The following is a 19,583-nucleotide window of genomic DNA, read 5'->3' as shown; positions in this document are numbered from 1 at the left end:
TGGGCTTCAAAGCTCCTTGGCCAGTATCAGAAGAGAGGCATTTGGTGTGGGGACTGCTGGTCTGACTGCCTCTCAGGCCGGGATTTTGAGTTGTATTTTGACTGTGTGCCTTTCGTCAGCCTTGATTTACTGTCTTGCATGTTTTTTTTTATGCCTGTATTTCCCGTGGATTCGGTTTTATAGGTGTCAATTTTGTGGTTAAGTTGGGTCAGTGGTGTGTTGAGTGTTATTTGCCTCATTTCGTCACCTAAGGGTGGGTCGTAACAGGGCCCAATGGTTGAAGTACTGAGGGAAACGTCTCCTAGGTCCTATGAAGTTGAGCCAGAACAGATGACACCTCTTGACTTCGCTAGTCGAGACAGCAGTAGGGGATAGAACAGAATAGAGGTGGCTGAGCTGTTGGGATGGATCTCAACACAGGTACTGAGATCTATGGTGCCCTAAAGACACACTATGTAAAAAAAATAGAGAAACTCCCATGAAGCCTACGGCGGTTCACTGACCTAAATGGTTGACAGAAGAATGCTGATGAGAGATAGGGAGACAAAGAAAAAGAAATGAAAGACACTTGTCTCAAAGAATCTCAGAACACTCTCCACTTGTGGAAATATGTTTGGTGTTATATCTATTACATCATATGAAAAAAGGCAAGATGTATTGATATGCTGTTTTACGGAATGCCTGAAGAGGGCTCTCCAGGCCCCGTGTTTAAGGATCTTGTTCTCTAAGTAAAGTTGCTTTTGAATGAGTGATCTTGGTCATGTTAAATGTTAACACAGCACCATTTTGTCACCACTGTTCATTTCAACAACACCCAAGAAAAGTTCATATTTGACATGCAGATATAAAAATGATCAGATAACATGACACATTTCATGTTAATGCCTGTGCTGTGTGAGAGAATAATGCACATTATATTTGTGAGTTTATATATGTAAGTTGATATTTTTGCGTTGAAGACCTCTCAATATACAGTCAGTGGCTTGTTGCCTTAATGAGTGTGTGAGTGTCCACTGAGCTTTTAAGTTTAATAAGCATTTAAATTTAGTTGGAGATAGCCTTTCATTTTAAAAGTCATCTGTATTTTATTCAAAAAAAAAAAAAAAAAAGGCATCTGAACTGGCGTTTTTGTTTTGTATCATCTTACCATTGGAGCCCAGAGTCAGGTCATGTTTCAGTGCTAACACGGGCACCTGTTTCAAGACAGGCTTTTAAAATTGCAAACGTATGTAACCTAAGATTTACAGTGTAATTTTAGGGGCCCCTTTATCCCTGCAGGGCCACAGAGAGACCCAAAACCACAGCTCAACACACACTTTGCATCCTGTTTGTCTTTTGTAGTTTGCCACAAACAGGATTAATTCCATAACCTGGAACACCGAAATACTTTGTGAGACTGTCCTTTTCGATCATAATACTTTTTCATACAGACGTGCAGTAACTTGCTGTGGCATGTGGCCTCAACTTCGTGTCAACTGTGACAAGAAACTAACAGTGTGCTCGGATATGAAGTAATTAAAGCTAGCTCACTAGCTCCACCTTGACTAGCTACAGCAATAAAATGATGCTAACACATTGAGTATAATAATATCAATCAATCATCACTATCAAAAACATCCCTCAATCACATACCACAGTGAAAAGCAGTGATTGGTGGTGAGACCAACAGAGCAGCTTTTCGCTTTTTTGACACTTCAAACACAGTGAGGAATTCTTAAACTATGAAGTAGTGCAGGACTGGCATCCAACCAAGCTTTCACTGCATGCTGCAAATACAGAATATTTCAGATCCAAAAGCAGCACAAGACCAAAGAAATGAAGGCGTAAAACTGAACGAAAATGTTTGTTTTCCTTTTTGTTCTATCTTATAAGGAAGAGCAACAGCGATCGCTGTGAGAAATGTTTTTGTGTCAGCTTGTGAGCAGAATTTGACTGTTTGATGTGCACATAGAGCGCAGAGAGCTGAGAAGGCAGACGGGGAGGAGGAGAAGTAAGGCAGGCAAAACTAGAAAGCATTAACTTGACTGTGGATGTGTTGGTCAGGGTGACATTTGTGTATGATTGAAGATTATTGAATTTATTATTCATTGTGTGGTAACAGTAAAAGATGTGATATTATAGACTGGCTCTGTGGCAACCATGTGAAATCCCTAAAAATAGAAAGTAGCCAGGCATTGAGGCCATGTCAGCTGACAGAGGTGTCAAAAGAGGAATCTGCATCTAACAGACAGAAGTGGCTCAACACTGGTATTACATTAAGTCATGTTCAGGAGAGTCAGAGAGAGGCCCAATGTCTCATCATGACTGTGTCTATCTCAGTAAATACACCGGACTAGAAATAATTTGCTCTTTGTCAAAAGGTTAGACCATCTGCGCTTCATAAGCAGCTTTCCCACACACTCTCCGCAAACAAGGAAACCAGGATTAATGACAAGCTTAACAGGAATTTTCTCCTGATATCAGTGTAACAGTAGGCTTTTTTTCATTATCTGACCGTATTGTCAGAAACAATAGGCCCAGGATTCAGAACAGGTGACACAGGTGTATTTTATTTTTCATTTTGTACAGAAGTTACTATGTTACTATCTATCTATCTAGTCCAGGGACAATATCTTACAGTATCGGTACAGCAGGTGGCGGTATGCGGAAGAAGAAGAAGAAGAAGAAGAAGAAGAAGAAGAAGAAGAAGAAGAAGAAGAAGAAATAGAAGAAGTAACGTGTGCAGTACGACTTTTCCGCCAGTAGGGTGCGCTACTGTCTTTCTGTTTACACTCTGGGGCCAAACCTCGGTTTTCTCCTGCTTCCAGGTGCTGCTGTTGAGCCCTCCCGCTCTCCGTACAGGAATTTGCAGACTGCATTACGTCAGTTATCCTGCCAGCGGCAAGAAAGCAGCTCCGTCCAGGAGAAGTTCGGTTTCCTCTTTCTGCGTGGAATTAAAGGGGTTTGTGTGTGTTTTTCCCGTCGTATTCACAGTTTGGAGTCCTGCTTTGACGGCGGGGAGGGATGGAAGTTTGAAGCGGCGCAGCACAGCTCTCCAGCTCCGGCATGAGAAGTTTGTAAACGGGTTTGAGTATCAACGACGCCGCGGAGTAGATGGAGGAAACAGAAGGTGAGGAGTCCTCCAGGTTGTAACTTTACACTGAGGAGAGATTAGTTCACCCTCTGTCCGTTTAGTCTCAGGTGGTGCAGTTTAAAGTTTACTTTGCGTTTGACTCACTTTCCCTCAGCTACTCGCTCTGCGCCAGTTTCACTTATTTCGGGCGGAATTTGAAGCCTTGAACGTGACAGCCTGGGTCATTTCTTGCAGGTACAGATGGTTGTTACTGTGCGGGCTGTGGAGGAAAAATTCAAGACTCGTTTCACATGAAAGTCCTCCAAGACACCTGGCACAACGCCTGCTTTCAGTAAGTGTTCCAGTTTTGGGGGGTTTAAAGGCGCCTGTGAGGACTGTGTGTGCTGCATGAGCGCAGGTCTGTCAGTCAGGCTGATCAGTGAATGCTTTGTTTCCATAGAGGAGGGGGAGCAGCTCGCATTGACATGGACTCAATTGTTGGTCAACATGCTGGCTGCTTTCTCTCATAAACGCCCTTGTGGATAATCCCAGAAGCTTCTGTCTTGTGGCCTAAACATGAGCTTAGATCTGTTTTTAACAATCCACCATTGTTTTTTGTGCCTCCCTGCACAACATGCAGCATGCAGGATTCCTCCTTCTTGAACAGACTGTAGAGCTGCAGCGACTAATCCAATAGTTGCCAACTATTAAATCAACCTCCAGCTATTTTCATAACCGATTCATCAATTTGAGTCATTTTCTTTCTCTCAAATTCTGATCCCATCTTCTAAAATGTGGATATTTTCAGGTCTCCTCTCTCTTCTCTGTCAGTAAACTGGTTGTCTTTGGGTTGTGGACAAAACATTTTGGGCTTTTGCAAACACTGATCGACATTTTTCACCCTTTCCTGACATCTTACAGACCAAACGGCAATGAAAATAGATGTTAGTAGCAGCCCCGACAGATTTGTCAGTGAAGTGGTCCCACCGTCCTGGAGGACTTCGCCCGGGCCCCCTGCCTCTCTTCTGGGGCTTAATGATTGTCACACTGGAGCCGGTGTGCGCGCTCTGGCTTTCACGGGTCACTGCCCCGTAGTGAGAAACCTCTGTGTGGGGCCGTGGACCCGCTCTGCTGTACATGCCAACCATGATGTGACACTGACAGGGTTTTCCCCTCGATGAACAGAAACATTCACTTGGTCTCTCTTCTCCTTGATTACGCTGTTGCTTCAAAACCGTCAGGTGAGCTGCGGATTGACGGCAGGATCAGAGAGTAAGCGCTCAGTAGTCACCGTGCCGTAATAAAACGTAACGTAACAGCGTAATAAAACAGATGATTAAGAACTGCGTGCCTGAATCTGTGAATGTGGCTGATTTGGAGTTTTCTCTCAGAAGCCACACACTGCAGAGTTTATCCAAAAATCCTCTGGTTTTATGATTGGAGTCTGGCTCTGGAGGACTTCTGGCATGTCCAGAAAGCCTGAAGAATAGAATAAATTAAATGCTGACTCTGTTTTCTGTTTCTGAAATAGCTCTCTTGAATCTTTGAGCCAGTATCCTGCAGCACATTGTCCTTACATAACCTGGGATTTCACTTTTCCCAAACACTGACTTCAGTAACACATGCAGCTACTTAAATCATCTCAGAGGCGAAGTTCCAGACGCAGCTGACCAATGAACGCCCCCCTCAAACATTTCTTGCATCCTTCTTCATGGCGTCATCTTTGTCTGAAACGTCTTCAGTCACACTCCTTAAAAACTTGCAGATATCAGATGTTTTGTGTGTGTGGGAAGCGCGCTGCAGTGCTGTTACTCATCTAAATGTGCAGCAGTTTGTCTCTCTGAGGTTTCACTCCGGGGGTCCAGAATTGTCTTTTTCATTACTACGGTTGAGATATTTGCACGCTGCAATAATGTGAGACTCTAATCATAGCTCACATCGTTTTGCATGAAGAGCTAAATCTTCAACTTTAAAGGGAAACACAGCAAAAATAAGAAGTCTTTGTCAGTGTGACACCCCCCCCCCAGTGGTGCTCCTGTTGCTCCATGCTGCCACTCTGCCCTCCATGTACCTCCACCTTGTGGAACATTCTTACAAGCTGACGTCACCCCTGTTCCAGTAAACCTGGCAGTGTTATTGAGGCCTATAGGTAACAACATCCACTCTGCTGTGTTCTGCATTCCTAGACAGCGATTCAGAGACGTGAGTCCACTGTCTCAGACACTGACTGCAGAATCCTTTGTTTTTTTATCCCCCCTCAAGGATAGCTGGATATTTCCTACCTTGTACTTCACTGGACGTGTTTGGAGCTGCAGATATTATCATTATAAAACCAGTCACAATACAGGATGGGGGGGGGGGTTAGTGCCTGTGGTCTGTCCTTGTGTCTGTGCTCGGCAGTAAATCTTCACAGAGACAGAATCCACAGATGCTTTTCTTTTATTGCTTCTTCCTCTTAAGATCTGTGTGTCCTACATCTTAAATCTTTAAATCTTATGCAGCGCAGAACCAACTCATTGATAAGTTGATTGAAATCTGCAGCTATTCTGATCATCATTCAGCTTTTCAGATTTGCCAGTTTGGTCCTGTTTTTGGCTTGTGTTTGATAGTGAAGTGTGTGTTTTGGGTCTTGAGCTGTGGGTTGGATAAAGCAAACAAACATCACATGTCACTCTCCACTCCTTGAGGTCCTTGAGAAGAACATTTGGCAGTCACACTCCCTCACATAAGGTCCTGAAGCCTTCTTCAGGTCTTCAAGGCGCTGACATAACGTCCCTCCACTCTAAACTCCCACAAAGGAATTACACTCCTGCAGGAATGTGGGTTTAAGGAAGTGAGTGATGTTTACTTTGTAGTGTTTGTGCAGGCAGGACTTTTGCATTGTTCATTGAAGAACCACCTGAGCGTGCCCCCCCACTCACCACCAGTACACACAGAAGGAAGTCAGGTGTTTTTATAAGCACCATTACATCACGTTATCTCGATATATCGCTGGCACATAATGGACAATAATTGCAGTTTATCAGCTGGATGTGTCTGGGAACATTGATTTGTTCAGAACAAGGCGGACGAGGTGGAAGTTTTTCTTTCTGCTGCCACACCTGGACAGATACTGAGTGTCATGCATACCAGCCGAAGACTTTTCACAGGTCTTTCTCTCCTCTTTTGTGTGTGTCTTTTATCTGATTGGACCAAATGAGCGCACTGGTATCACCAGGCTGTACTGATACTGATCGTACCGGTGCTGTTTGCATGCTCTAGCTTGACCAAAACTGCATTTTTGAGGCAGGTACTGATAGCAAAAGTATTAAAGTAGTAGAAAAATGATCAGGAAACTTTAGATTTGCATGAGGTTACCACTACATATTTTATATTTACAGAGTAAAACCTTTTTTATTGTTGAAAAATGAACCTGTCAGTGCTAACCCTGATATATCTGTGCAAAAGTAATGCCCAAGACCAATCTCTTGGCTCTGCTGTGCTGTTGTCTATTTAAATAGTTTCATAAATGGAAACTCTGCATCCAGACTGTTTGATGGACAAATCAAATGCTTCCATCACTCCTGCAGCCTTTACTCCAGTGAGCTTTCAGCTCTGCTTCCCCTCATGTCACAGTGAGGTGAATCAGGTTGGAGTCATTATCAGGCTGACCTTTCAGAACAGACTGTTTCCTCACATTATTGATATAAGGCCAATAACATAGATGTTAAAGACTGAAACACTGCCCCTGCGTCACGACCAGTGCTTCCCCCCAGCTCTCCGCTAAGACACAAACATGTGGTCTTCCCTCTGTAAGACGGCTCCTTCTTAACTAATGCCAGAAAACTTTGAAATATGTGGAATCTTTGCCAAAGTCAATAAGCCTGGATCAACTATACCTGCAGTGCAGAGAGCAACGCGATGCATGAGGCTCAGCAGAAGGCTGCTGCCAGCACGGCACCAGGAGATCAAAAATGCATAAAAACCACATTCCCACTCCAAGTAACTCCACTTCTGACTCGTCATCTCAGACACTCATGAAATGTGAGCATTCAGAGCTCTCAGAGTCATGCTGGTTAAGACCAAAGCCCTGAATTAGAGATTGACGCCAATCAGGAAGTCAGCACAGTGTCAGCTGGAAGTTTATCATCGTAGTCATTCCTGAAAGCAGCCTGTGTGTTATTGCACACCTGCTTAATCTGGAGTTCAAGAGGGATTAGTCCTGTGGACTGTTTTGCACTCCCGCTCAATGGAAAAACAACGTCCAAACAGCAGTGACACATGATTCATTCGTCTGCACTTCATCACCTAAATCTGAAGCCATCTTTCAGCATCCTTGCTCAAGTTACTTCGAAACCGAGGTGAGCACAAAGACGTTGAGAAACAGTCGGAGCTGTTGCAGAGTCGGACTGCAGCAACACTGGGGACATTTCGGTAACCTAATCTCTGACAGAACGGCTCATCCTTGATTGTATTGTGGCAGTCGAGCCTGCTGCCACCATTTTGCATAACCAGTGCAGCTTGTTCAAGGAACGCTCATTGCCTGCAGGTGCTTTCCAGTCTGCTAGCAGCTTTAGCATTCCTCACTCTGAACATTTTGTCCCGAAGTGGCAGCCAGAAAGGTCCCCTTAATTTTGCCAGTGTTCCTCTGGATCAATCAGCTGTTCTTATGCAATAAAATGGAGTTCTGGACTACAAGTTCTTAATATTTACCTTTTTAACTGTTATTTTTGGCCCTAATTAGACAGTTGACGGTAGATTGTGACTCTATGGGCAGACAGACATTGATCAAAGTCCCCGACTGAACCCAGGATGTTGGTATATGTTTTCTAACCTTTGACCAAAAGGCTGACTGGATGCCTTATTATTTGCATTGAACTAGATAAGAAAACGCACATTGAGAAGTTTGTTATGTAAGCCAAAAAAACAGCCAGATCATCTGATGCTCTTTGCCCCCGTGGAGATTCTTTTAGGCTGCTGGTCATTGTCAGAGCGGTGCATCGGCTCTCCCTCAAACAGCTGGGTCCTTTCTAGGTGCTGGAAATTGGCAACCTACTTGGCAGCCTTACTGGTAGTGTGCAGAGGCTAATAACCAAACGTTCCTTTCATCCACCATCTGCAAAGTCTTGCCAGATTCTTCTCTCTCAGAAGTGGAACAGGTCTCTGTTTTTCTTGCAGCGCACATGCAAGACCCAGCAAGCACCTCTCAGGGTGAGGTATTTATTGGGCCCTGCACCTCGTTCAGGGAAAAGTATATGTTGTCGTCATCGTCACTGGGATCGTGCCTCCCAGCTAAACTTCCTGTCCTGCTCGACCTCGGTCTTGGTTTTGTGTTCAGTAGTCTGATTTATGGTTTCCAGACAAGCTCTCATGTATCATTTAATGCCATTCACTGCTGTAACGTCTGTCATATGAGGAGTGAGCTTTGAAATATTGTACAGACAGGTTACAGTTTGTCTGATGGCTCAGATTTTTAACTCTTACCAAATTGCAAATCGTCTCTTTGTGTGACTCTCAGCTTTTTCTGTCTTATCGTGCTGAAACTATCAACTGTTAAACTTTACATTTGACCAATAGTAGACTTGTAAAAATACTCAGTGTTTATTTAGATTAAAAATTTATCATTGAAGTCAAGTAAAACGCTACTGAAGTGTGATGATTTGCTGCCTTTCTGTCATTTAAATAAGACTAAATAAGCTATTTGAAGGCATTGCTGAGCTCTGGCAACTTGTGATGACTGCAGCTGATTAATTCATTGATAATTAAAATAATTTTGTTGCAGCGCTGCTGTCTTGCTTTGCACACATGTGGAGACACGGAGGCATCACTCACATACCTTTGAAATTATCAGCAGGTCTTAATAGTACCTCAGGGTTTTGAGTCTCTGCCATACCACCTTAAACATCGTTGTTTTTCTAATGATTTATCTCTTCATTCTTCTCCGTTCATCTGCTTTGTTCTGCATGAACGTGACCATGCCTGCTTTTGTCCTCTCAGGTGTTCTGTGTGCTGTGACCACCTGACTAACTGGTACTACGAGAAGGATGGCAAGCTGTACTGTCGCAAACACTACTGGGAGAAGTTCGGAGAGCTCTGTCACGGCTGCTCTCTGCTCATGACTGGACCTGCCATGGTGAGTCTGCTGCCCCTATTGTGAAACGCTGTTTACTCTCTGCTGAGAGATTTATAAGCAAAAACATTACAGATTCACATGAAGCAACCGTCAAAGGTCTGGGCGCATCTTCTCATTCAGGTTTAATTTATGAAAGAGGATGATGGAAGTCTGTAATAACCTACCAGACTGCGAGTGCGCCTATACTCCAGTTTGCCGCGTTGTGATTGCATCAGACTTCAGTCTAATAAAGCCCAACACTGGTCAAGACTATTAGACCGCTGTTACTATATGTGATTGCCAGGCTAGTCTGCCACGCCGCGATCGCACAGCAACAATTGCCAACAATTTCCTCCTCTACTTAAATAATACCAGAATGCCCACAGAGCGTGTCGATGCTCCGTGTGCTCCAGTTCCTCCCCACTGCTCCACAGTCATACTGACATGCATTAAAAGGCAGGGGGGCTGTTTTTGTGGCAATTATTACATTTACAGATGAGTGATACTTAACATTGGCTGCTGCTGAACGTGGCCATTGGGCTCTAGACCTCGCTTGTGAAATCCCCCTCGAGGCCCCATTATGTTCCCTCTCTGTACAGAAGTTCTCCACAGTTCACTTCCCCAAGCACACAGAGGATCTAGTGGGAAGATGCTAGAACATGAGGTGGTTTTGGAGGCCGTCATGTTCAGTGCTCTGTGGTGAGGTGGCTCTGCAGATATTAGCCACAGTGGAGGATCTGTTGGTAAAGCAATACTAAGACATAACACGTTGTACAGTGTGTACGTTCAGACTGACACATGCTCAAATGAAACGTCTTAAAAATGGGATTCAGTCAAATGTAGAGGGCAATACACCTTTGAACCAAACCTTTATAATCTAACACTTAAACTCTGGAGAGAAAATTAAAATAACCCAGAAATAAGAGTAAAAGTCACATTTGGCTCCAGAGACGCTGGTGTATGTTGACTTTAATCCAGCTTTGGGTCCGTTTACGAGCTGAAACATGAAATTCAGGTGGCAGCAGCTCTTGCTGGTCACAACCGGGGTCACTTGTCTAACATGGAGCCAGACTGAAGTTTTTCTTTTTGCCACCAAGCAACACACACAATGGACTCTTCTATTTAGTATTGGCATCCTGCTTCATCAGCCAGCGAAGCCAAGTGCTTTTGGCAGAGCTGATCTGGCACAGGAGCCTCTCGGCCAGAAAGGGAATCATTGTGGGCCATCAGCAGAGGAGGGTCATGCAGAGCTGCTGCTGCTCGTTAGGCATTCATGGCCACAACACTATTGTTTTTGTGCCGGTTTGAATTATTTGTTAGTTTATCGACTGATTAAAGATGGTTGTTGTATTTAAAGGCACCGTTTTTTCATGAGCATTTTGCTATGGAGTGTCACAGTTTCTACCTCTCCAATACGAGACCGACTTCGTGACTCCTCACTTGTTGTGCTGAGCTGGTTCCAGCTCCGTCTTGCTGTCGAAGCCCGAGGCAGGTTGTGACTGCGGTCTGTGGTGGTGGTGGTGGTGGTTCTCTTCTTGGCTTGAAGGCAGGGAGTTACAGACTCCTGAGATGTCACACTGATTTGGCTGACATCACTTTAATCTGTCTGTATCAGCAGGGAACCCTTTCCCAGCATTGACTCACTGAGTCAGACCTTTGACAAATGTGAGAAAAATGTAATAGACGCAGTGATTCTGTACCTGTGTCCCACATCCACACTACAGGTGTGAATGTGAACACTCACATTCGAAAAGGGACAAAATAAAGTACACTCGACACAGTCAGTATGCCAACTTTAAAAGAAAAAAAGTGTGCTGCTAGTGGATGTTGTCCCACAATGCAATGCACAAAGGAGCTGGAGCAGCGGCTCACAGCTGGAAACAATTAAAACAAATTATGAATGGTGGAGCAGGAACACTGCTTCAGGAACACTGCAGAAAACAAAAGTAACCGACACATATTTGGAAAAAAACCTTCCGCTTCCTTTTCATCTAGTAACAGTAAATACTCTGCACCGCACAGATCAGTATGTGGCTCTGTGCAGTGTGTCATGTGAAAATGAGACACATCCTGTGTTTCAAACTAATTCTTTAGACTTTATTGTCCCAGAGGGATGATTTGTTTTCACAGCAGATCCAGACTCCGCAGCATACAAGACAATACAGAGTCTCCGTAAATACATTCATACACCCCAGCTCACAATGTTGTCAGCGAGACAGAGGGGACAAAACTCCCTCTGAAGCGAGCTCCCCTCCGTTTTACGCTCCTCTATCTCCGTCCAGATGGCGGTGATGTGATGAGACGATTGACGGGGTGTTTGGTGTTGTTTGCTGTTGTGAGCACAGGGTGTGGGATGGCTCTGTCGTTCGTGTCTGGGTGTGGGGAGGCTTATGATTTTAGAGGCAGCATGTGTGACACTGGTATGTTTTGTCTCCACATTACTCAGGTGCTTACATTTAAAATGTAAGCTTAACGCTCAGGTATGTGCACGATTAGATCGCCCGCTTGCTGGAGGCAACACGTTGTCTCATCTCGCATGAGAGAGAGGAGTTAAAAAGCCAGGTGAAATGAGAGCGTAACATAAATTTCAGAAAGGGAAATGGTTAATGAGACAGAGAAAGCACACGACGGACGAATTCAGAGGGTTCAAAGCGAGCACGTCAGCAAGGCGAGTGGCTCAGACCTGTGGAGGGAGGTGACATCATAGCAGATTCCAGACAGTGTGAGAGTAAAGCAGGTGTTACGACTGTGTCACCGCCTCACAGCGGGAGGAGGGCAGAAAGCAAACACGGAGCACAACACACTCCTACGGCGAGCAACGCGCAGCAGAACCGTACGGCTTCAGGTTGGGTGGACGCTTTGATCATAAGCCCATTTCGTTTGTGGTTCCAGGTGGCCGGAGAACACAAGTATCACCCTGAGTGCTTTGTGTGTCTGAGCTGCAAGGTGGTGATTGAGGACAGGGACACCTACGCCTTAGTCGAGCGGTCAAAACTCTACTGGTAAGACGCCTGCACAGGCATTTTGAAAGCTGTTTGCACTGTAGCTGGCACGTTTGGGGTTAACGTCCTTTAAACACCAGTCTCAATGTGTCGGCTGATTACAAAGTGTGGAAGGAAAGGCTGGAAAGATGTTGATACAACAGTGAAATAAGAGAACTGACAGTGTTACCGAATGTGAAATGCTTTAGTAGCTCTTACAGGAATCATATTGTTATGTACTATAAGGGCATTGAACTGTAATGCATAGCAGCATCTTCACTGTTCTTTTTTGGTGTATGGATTCAGTTAAAGTGTGAATTTGTTATGAAAAGCTGCATCTGAAGCATAACAGCGTCATGGAGTTAATGTTCAGCCAGTGTTTGTTATTAGTTAGTCATTAGTCTGTGACTCCTTCAGTCCTTTGAAGAGTAACAACAAGCACATGTCCACACATGCACTGACTCACACCCTCTCTTGTGCGCAGTGGAAAGTGCTACAAACAGGTGGTCCTTACACCCATGTTGGAAAAGCGCTCACACGACTCGGTCCTCGACTCCCTCCCCCACACGGTGACCCTCATCTCGATGCCCTCTGCAGCCAACGGCAAGAGGGGCCTGTCCGTGTCGGTGCTGAGGGACGTCAACGGATCGGCGAGTGTCCAAGTCAAAGAGTAAGTGGGACCCGATGGAGAGACGGGATGAGTAATGCTTTATGTAAGGCTCTTTATAGGTTTTCTAAATAGCAGGACAGCGGTGTGTGTGGAACTGTCCCTCTACAAGAGAAGGTCGTGATTGATTGTCCTCCTTCACCTGTTGCCTTTACGTCTGTACTTTCCTTCTGTCGTGCTAATGCTCACATGTCAGTGTTGGTGCTGTGCTGTTCCAGAGTCAGAGGGATGCTGATTAGTCCAGAGGTGCGAAATGCCATCCACGTTGGGGACAGGATCCTGGAGATCAATGGCCTTCCTGTCGGGACACTGATGGAGGAGGAGGTGGGTCGATGCCTCGCGCACATCTCTCAGACTCCTGCAGTGATATGTGGCGCGTTCTTCATGTGCAGCTAATTAGTGTCGCTATTAAGGGCAAGTCCATTCCTTGAGAGCAATTTGCAAAGCTGTGTTCTTATTATACAGCAACGGCACATGTGATTTGAGGCATTCCTCACATTCCTCCATCATTTATACATTCTTCAGCTGGGAGAGAGCAGTATGTGGAATGACTGCACTTAAATGCTCATTCCCACAACCTCACCCTCGCACCACCCTCCCTTCATACCAACTGTCAGCATTCACTGCTTCCACCTCTTTAGTTTTTGTTTTGTTTCCACGTTCCCACCGACAGTATCCTGTTTCCTCTGTAGCACATTTCAGTGTTATATCCCATCTGAAAGGTTGCCTTCTGCTTGCTGTGATGAAGTCATGCTTTGTGATTAGTTTTGATGGTTAACTAATGACTCCGAGTGGTTAACTAGAAGTGTGCTCAGTTACCAGTTTATGAGGTACGCCCAGCTAAAGATAATGCAGGCTAATGCTGCAGTGCTGCAATAAATCCTGCCTTTTATAATGTTCAATGTGATGAAATTGTTTTTGGGAGGTGCTGATTCAGCTGTATGATCAATTGTAGGTTTTATAGCCAGATTATTGTAATAGGCTGCCTTAATGCGGCCTTTATTTGTGTTTGAGCCTCTGTTGTAAAGTTATAATCATCGGTTTATTGTCATCCCAAGTGTTTGTTTTATTTTATTGACTTTTTCATCGGTTTTCTAACATTTTATTGTTTGATTGGTACAAATCTTTGGTTTATTTTTTTCTTTTATTCTTTGTCTTGTTTTGGTATGTGAGGCATTTAGGGCTTGTATAAAAGGTGCTGTAAAAACAAAGTTCAGTTGAGTTCAAGTGATATGAGCAAGTGTACCTACATACCTGGCAACTTAGTGTGTGTGTGTGTGTGTGTGTGTGTGTGTGTGTGTGTATGGAAAGCTCCCACCAAACCAGTCTGACTTTGATAGACAGCTGTTTGCTCTAACAGCCTCTCGTTAGGGTTTAACACAGTGAAATAATGTGTTTGTTTTTTTAATGAATTTTCAGCCATTCTTGAATTAAAATCAGATTTTAGAGACTAATCATTTAAAACTGTGTCGGGTTTGTTCAGGTGGACGATCTCATTCACCGCACCAGTCACACGCTGCAGCTGCTTATCGAGTACGACCCCGTCAGGCAGCGTTTAGACCGGCTCAGGCTGGGATCACCGAGAACCACTCTGGGAGTCCCGGCCACGTCCCGCATGCGCCTGTCCTCACCTTCTGATGCGGTCCTGGAGAGAACCGACGTGGTTGACGAGGGCACGCTGAAAAGGAGGTCTTTGAGGTGAGTGAGGGCAGCCAAAAAAACTGTACCGCGTACATAATGGACAAGAGATGAGCCCACGTCATTTCTGGAATTTTTAATCGACCACGCTGTCCACTCCAGGCGCAGTAACAGCATTTGTAAGTCACCCGGGCCAAATTCTCCGAAAGAGACGCTTTTTGTCACACGAGACATCGGCCGCTCTGAGTCCTTGAGATCCTCCAGTAGCTGCTCTCATCGCATCTTCCGCCCATGTGACCTCATCCATGGAGAGATCTTAGGAAAAGGCTTCTTCGGACAGGCGATCAAGGTCAGCTCTTCGCCGTGTGTTTCACCTCTACCTCGTGTTTCCACGTGCAATGGGCTTCCAGTTATGCATGTGCCGCTTTTCTCCCAAAAACAGGTGACTCATAAAGCCACAGGAGAGGTGATGGTGATGAAGGAGCTGATCCGGTGCGATGAGGAGACCCAGAAGACTTTCCTGAAGGAGGTTGGTACAAAACCGAGCTCTGATTCGAGATGAGCAGCTTTCAGTCTTCGTGGTCGGATCGCCTTTAACTCTGTTTCTGCTTCATCTTCAGGTCAAAGTAATGCGAAGCCTGGATCATCCCCATGTTCTGAGGTTCATCGGCGTGCTGTACAAGGACAAGAGGCTCAATTTGATAACTGAGTTTATCGAGGGAGGCACCCTGAAGGATTTCATCAGAGACACGGTGAGCTCAATGAGTAGATTCACTTACCCCTCTCCCCGTCCTCCCTCACAGCAGAGCACAAAAAAGCCTTCAGTGGCCACAGAAAGAGCTGTTTGCAGTGTGGGAGGGGGCTGACCCGAAGTAAACTCACCACTGATAAGTGGACTCTCGGCTCTATAGTGGGCTGGCTGGCATGTCAACCGGCCAAGACGTGGAATGAGAAAAGTTGTAGAAAGTGTTCCCAGGTGAAATTTTAAAGAGCCGTGCTCCCCTCCTCCCACAGCGAATATGTTTGAGCAGCTCAGCTCAGCGCACGACCCAGGGAGGAGAGGGAGAGTGTTTCTGTGTTTGTTTTTTTGGTCTCCAATTATGTTCAAAGCATGTGGGAGACGGCCGGTTCTTGAATTTAATTCGTAAAGGTCTAATTTCGTTCACTGTCCCTGTTGAATGGTGTTTTTCTGGCTCTACCTTGGTGCAGAATCAGTCTGTATTTACCCCTGTTATGCATTATAACCTCTGAAGGAGCCTCTATTCATTTACCTCTTTTGTTAACAGGACCCGTTTCCATGGGAGCAAAGGGTGAGCTTTGCAAAGAGCATCGCTTCTGGCATGGTGAGTTGGCCTCTTGCAAAGACATTACTGTTATTGAACTGTTTGGCTGCTGATTTCAGCGGCCTAAATGTGTGTAAAAGTGCGTCAGAGCACACTTCCCCACAGGACCCCTTGTGGGCATTGGGATCACCACAAGAGATCCCTCTGATTAGTGGGAGAGTAGATGATAAAAGACAAAATATTTTCTCTATTTTCTATTTAATTTATTGTCCTGATCCAGATTAAATGAAGCTTTCTTTGGTTGAGCTGCTCACACATGTTATTGGTGTTCATAAGCTGGCATGACTTTGATTGACAGCATGATCTGGTGAAGCGTCTACACCGTCGCTTGTAAAAACCAAAAATTTTTTAATGTTTAACAGGAAACAATCCCGGCTTTGTGTTTTTTTGTTTGTCTCCTGACATCAAAATTAAGCATGAAAGCAGTTAAGCGTTCAATAATCATGATCAAAGTCAAAGTTAATATGAGCAGCTGGTAAATACATAAAAAATGTTTGTGGTAACAGTTTAGATGTGACATGAAAGCTTCAAGAATGGAGAAGTTTTGGGTTTAGGTGCCTGGAAAGTGCTTGAAAAGTCCTTGAATTTCACATAAAAAACTGTGCAGACCCTGTTTTAACGTGTCACAAGAGCGCCACCATGCATTTAAAGGCAGAGTGCAACGTTTCAGATAGTAGATTTGATGAGATCTGAGTTTAGCCACAGAGTCCAGCTCATGGAGGGGATGGAAAAAAGGTGGCGTCAGTCATGGACAATGTGATGTTGGTGCTGAAAAGCTTTTTTTTCCACATGTCTGATTTTTACCCTCCTTGACTTTCCTCTTTGTTTCAGGCGTACCTTCACTCCATGAGTATCATACACAGAGACCTCAATTCTCACAACTGCCTGGTTAAACTGGTAGGTGGCATGTCGTCTCAGCAGCCATTACACGTCAGAACAATGAGAACAAGGGGTGGGAACAGTTTGTACTTTTTATGAACCGAGTAAAAGCTGGCATGCATTCAGCCGTGAGTGAAAGTCGTTGCCAGTCCTTTGGTTTGCCAGGACGGCTGTCTGTGTAAACAAAGTTCTAAAGTTTAATGAGAGCTGAAGACAATATTGTCTTATTTTATGAGACTGTAGTAGAGAATCAAAGAGCATTTACTGTATTTGTGACTTCCTGACATTATAGAGCATTTCTTCCTCTTCTTCCATCTGGACTTTAAATGCTTAGTATGTGAAAAGTTTGCATTTTTAAATGTGGCTCGGTACTGTAAATGAAAGCGAACCATCATCTGCCGACAGGACAACACTGTGGTCGTCGCTGACTTTGGGCTGTCCCGGCTCATCGTAGAGGACAAAGTTAAGCCTCTGCCTGAAAAATCTACCAAGAAGAGGGTGTTCAGACGTGTCGACCGAAAGAAGCGCTACACTGTCGTGGGAAACCCGTACTGGATGGCTCCAGAGATGCTAAATGGTGAGCCGCTGACAAAAGAAGTGAATTACGAACTTTACATGTTCATTCAGTCTTCGTGTGCATTTACTCAAACCTCTACGTGACGTCCTTCCAGGTAAACGCTATGACGAGAAGGTGGACATTTTCTCCTTTGGAATTGTGCTTTGTGAGGTAAGAGCGACAAAATATTGGATTACCAAGTCTGAAGCCTGCAGATTTAAAACGCAGTTTTGTTGACACCATTGTAGTTAATGGACTTTGAGTGTTGACCCTGATATTTCTTAAGTGTGTGTCTATCTTCTAATGGATTGATGCTTACCTCCTCTTATGACCCAGATCATTGGAAAAGTCTACGCAGACCCTGAGTGCCTCCCCAGGACTCTGGACTTTGGCCTGAATGTTGGAAAGTTTGTGGAGAAGTTCCTCCCTGACGACTGTCCGCCGGCTTTCTTTCCACTGACCGTGGCCTGCTGTGACCTCACCCCAGACAACCGGTGAGCACCTGCTGTTGCTCTGACGTTTATTTTTTGCTGAGTTGCTGACTGTGACCAGAACAAGGCAAGAGATGTGCAACAGCTGTGCATCAAAAATCTAAAGAAATCTGTGGGAATAATCACTCCAATAATCACCCCCTGATCTTAGAGAGTCTGTAGAAGCACTGGGGGGAAAACAACTACATTCAGGTGCCATGTTGACCTGGCTGCACAGGGGCACGCCTCTGCTGCATGATTGCTTCCTCATGCTTTCCCTCGACCTTGTCAGGCTGGTTTTAACCCAAAACCCCTCTGTGTGCCCTCCCTGCTTTTTCCTTCTCCTCCTCCTCCCCCAGTCCACCTTTCCAGAAGCTGGAGGACTGGTTTGAAGCTCTGTCCCTCAACCAGGAGCTGGGGATCCCGCTGCCAGCCGAACTGGACGAACTGCATCAGAGCCTGAGTCGACTCCACTGGCCTAAAGACGTCTCCCCAGCCCAGAGCACAGAGCAGTCGACGTCCCCAACGCCGGCCTCTGCAGACTCATCCAGCATGACAGAAAATGGCAGCTAGGACCTCAGCCTCTTTGTTGACCCCTCTGAAGTGCTGCACTAATACTGTGGATGAGAAAAAGAGGGAAGCGCATTGAACCCAAGCCATATTAGAACTGGATAACCTGAGGTAGCTGGACCAATGCCAATGAACTGCATTGTGAGTGGAGGGACACATTTCAAAAAGACAAGTGTTAGTTACTGTTTTTTATTTTTTTTTCTTACCCTGCTCAGCCCCCACTCACCACACGCAGGGTTGTACTAATGTTTACTGTGTATGATGGCAATATGCAACTTTCCCTGACACACGACGAGCATCTTTATAAGGTGGAAGACAGCACGTGACGGCAGTTTTGTTTTTCTGGTTCTGAAGTTGTTGTTTGCTATGTGTGGAATGCCCAGAGATCAGTCTCAGCCCAGGAGCGGACTCGCCTCACTGCAGCAGCAAAGAGAACAAAGACGGTCCGAGTAAACAACGGGCAGGGCTCGGAGAGAGCTGATGCGACTTAAGGCAGCGGTGGAAGCCAAATGCACACTGACCCCGAATAGTTTCATCTCTCTGAGATTTGACAGCAGATGGCGAAGGAATGTTTTTCGCCCGAGCACCACTGATCTAATTTTTGACGAGACGGTTACAAGTATGATTCTGTACTTTGTCGTCACATGATTTTAATCCGTTTCTAAGACTGATGAACGAACACTATTTAGATTTTTCATGTGTGCCACACTATCAAACACCTGATTCCTACTTTAAAAACAGGGCTGAAGCTCTAAATTAATACTTGTCAGATATAATCATGCAAGAGTTGACCTTAAAAAAGTTGTTTTGTACAGAAGAACTGGATTTTTTTTCTCAAACAGTGTATATAAATATGTACATAGTATGCCTCTTAATTGGATGTCATTTTCTAATGGGAAGTGTAGATTTTTAGACATTTAGTCACAAATGGACGTTTTTGCCTTTTTGCTATCATCATGCAAGGTACTGACGACCAGTTGTAACCACTATTATTTATATCAATAGTGTTTCAGAAATAAACCCTCTGACAGTTGACTTCTTGTTGTCCTTCTTCTCTCACATCACAGTAAATCTGTTGATAAGAATCGGTTTCTTGTCCTACAAAGAATCAGATAACCGGGAAATAATTTCCATCTCTTTCTGAACATACTGAACATTTTTACTTGTAGTTTTGACTGTTGGTCAGAAAAGCAAGTCCTTTGCCTAATTTGCGTTTACATGATAAGTAAGCTTAATGACAATATTGTTTATTTTGATAATTATTACTTGCAGCCTTAATAAGGATCCTCAAAGTATTTTACATCTGCTGCTTTTAGCACCTTGGAGGATAACAGTG

The 19,583-nt window shown here is 44.7% G+C and overlaps 1 protein-coding gene across 1 annotated transcript; it reads left to right on the top strand.

The window, feature by feature from the left end:
* Positions 1 to 2,849: 2,849 nt before the first annotated feature.
* Positions 2,850 to 19,281, top strand: limk2 (LIM domain kinase 2). The gene is made up of 16 exons (XM_076731711.1): positions 2,850 to 3,109; positions 3,308 to 3,404; positions 9,029 to 9,164; positions 12,036 to 12,145; positions 12,609 to 12,794; positions 13,010 to 13,115; positions 14,275 to 14,489; positions 14,592 to 14,778; positions 14,872 to 14,958; positions 15,050 to 15,181; positions 15,716 to 15,772; positions 16,604 to 16,669; positions 17,057 to 17,228; positions 17,323 to 17,378; positions 17,544 to 17,701; positions 18,037 to 19,281. The coding sequence occupies exons 1-16, from the start codon at positions 3,094 to 3,096 to the stop codon at positions 18,248 to 18,250; spliced, it is 1,995 nt and encodes a 664-aa protein (XP_076587826.1). The 5' UTR covers positions 2,850 to 3,093; the 3' UTR covers positions 18,251 to 19,281.
* The last annotated feature ends 302 nt before the right edge of the window (positions 19,282 to 19,583 follow it).

This window comes from Chaetodon auriga, chromosome 5, assembly GCF_051107435.1.
Source record: "Chaetodon auriga isolate fChaAug3 chromosome 5, fChaAug3.hap1, whole genome shotgun sequence".
In the NCBI taxonomy this organism is placed as follows: domain Eukaryota; kingdom Metazoa; phylum Chordata; class Actinopteri; order Chaetodontiformes; family Chaetodontidae; genus Chaetodon; species Chaetodon auriga.
Note: the sequence above shows the minus strand (reverse complement) of the source record. Positions and strands in the feature narration are given on the sequence as shown.

Excerpts from the sequence above, each read along its gene's own strand:
- limk2 (XM_076731711.1), top strand. Across the intron at positions 3,405-9,028 it reads TGGCACAACGCCTGCTTTCA|GTGTTCTGTGTGCTGTGACC; the intron begins GTAAGTGTTCCA and ends TTGTCCTCTCAG. Across the intron at positions 16,670-17,056 it reads ACAACTGCCTGGTTAAACTG|GACAACACTGTGGTCGTCGC; the intron begins GTAGGTGGCATG and ends ATCTGCCGACAG.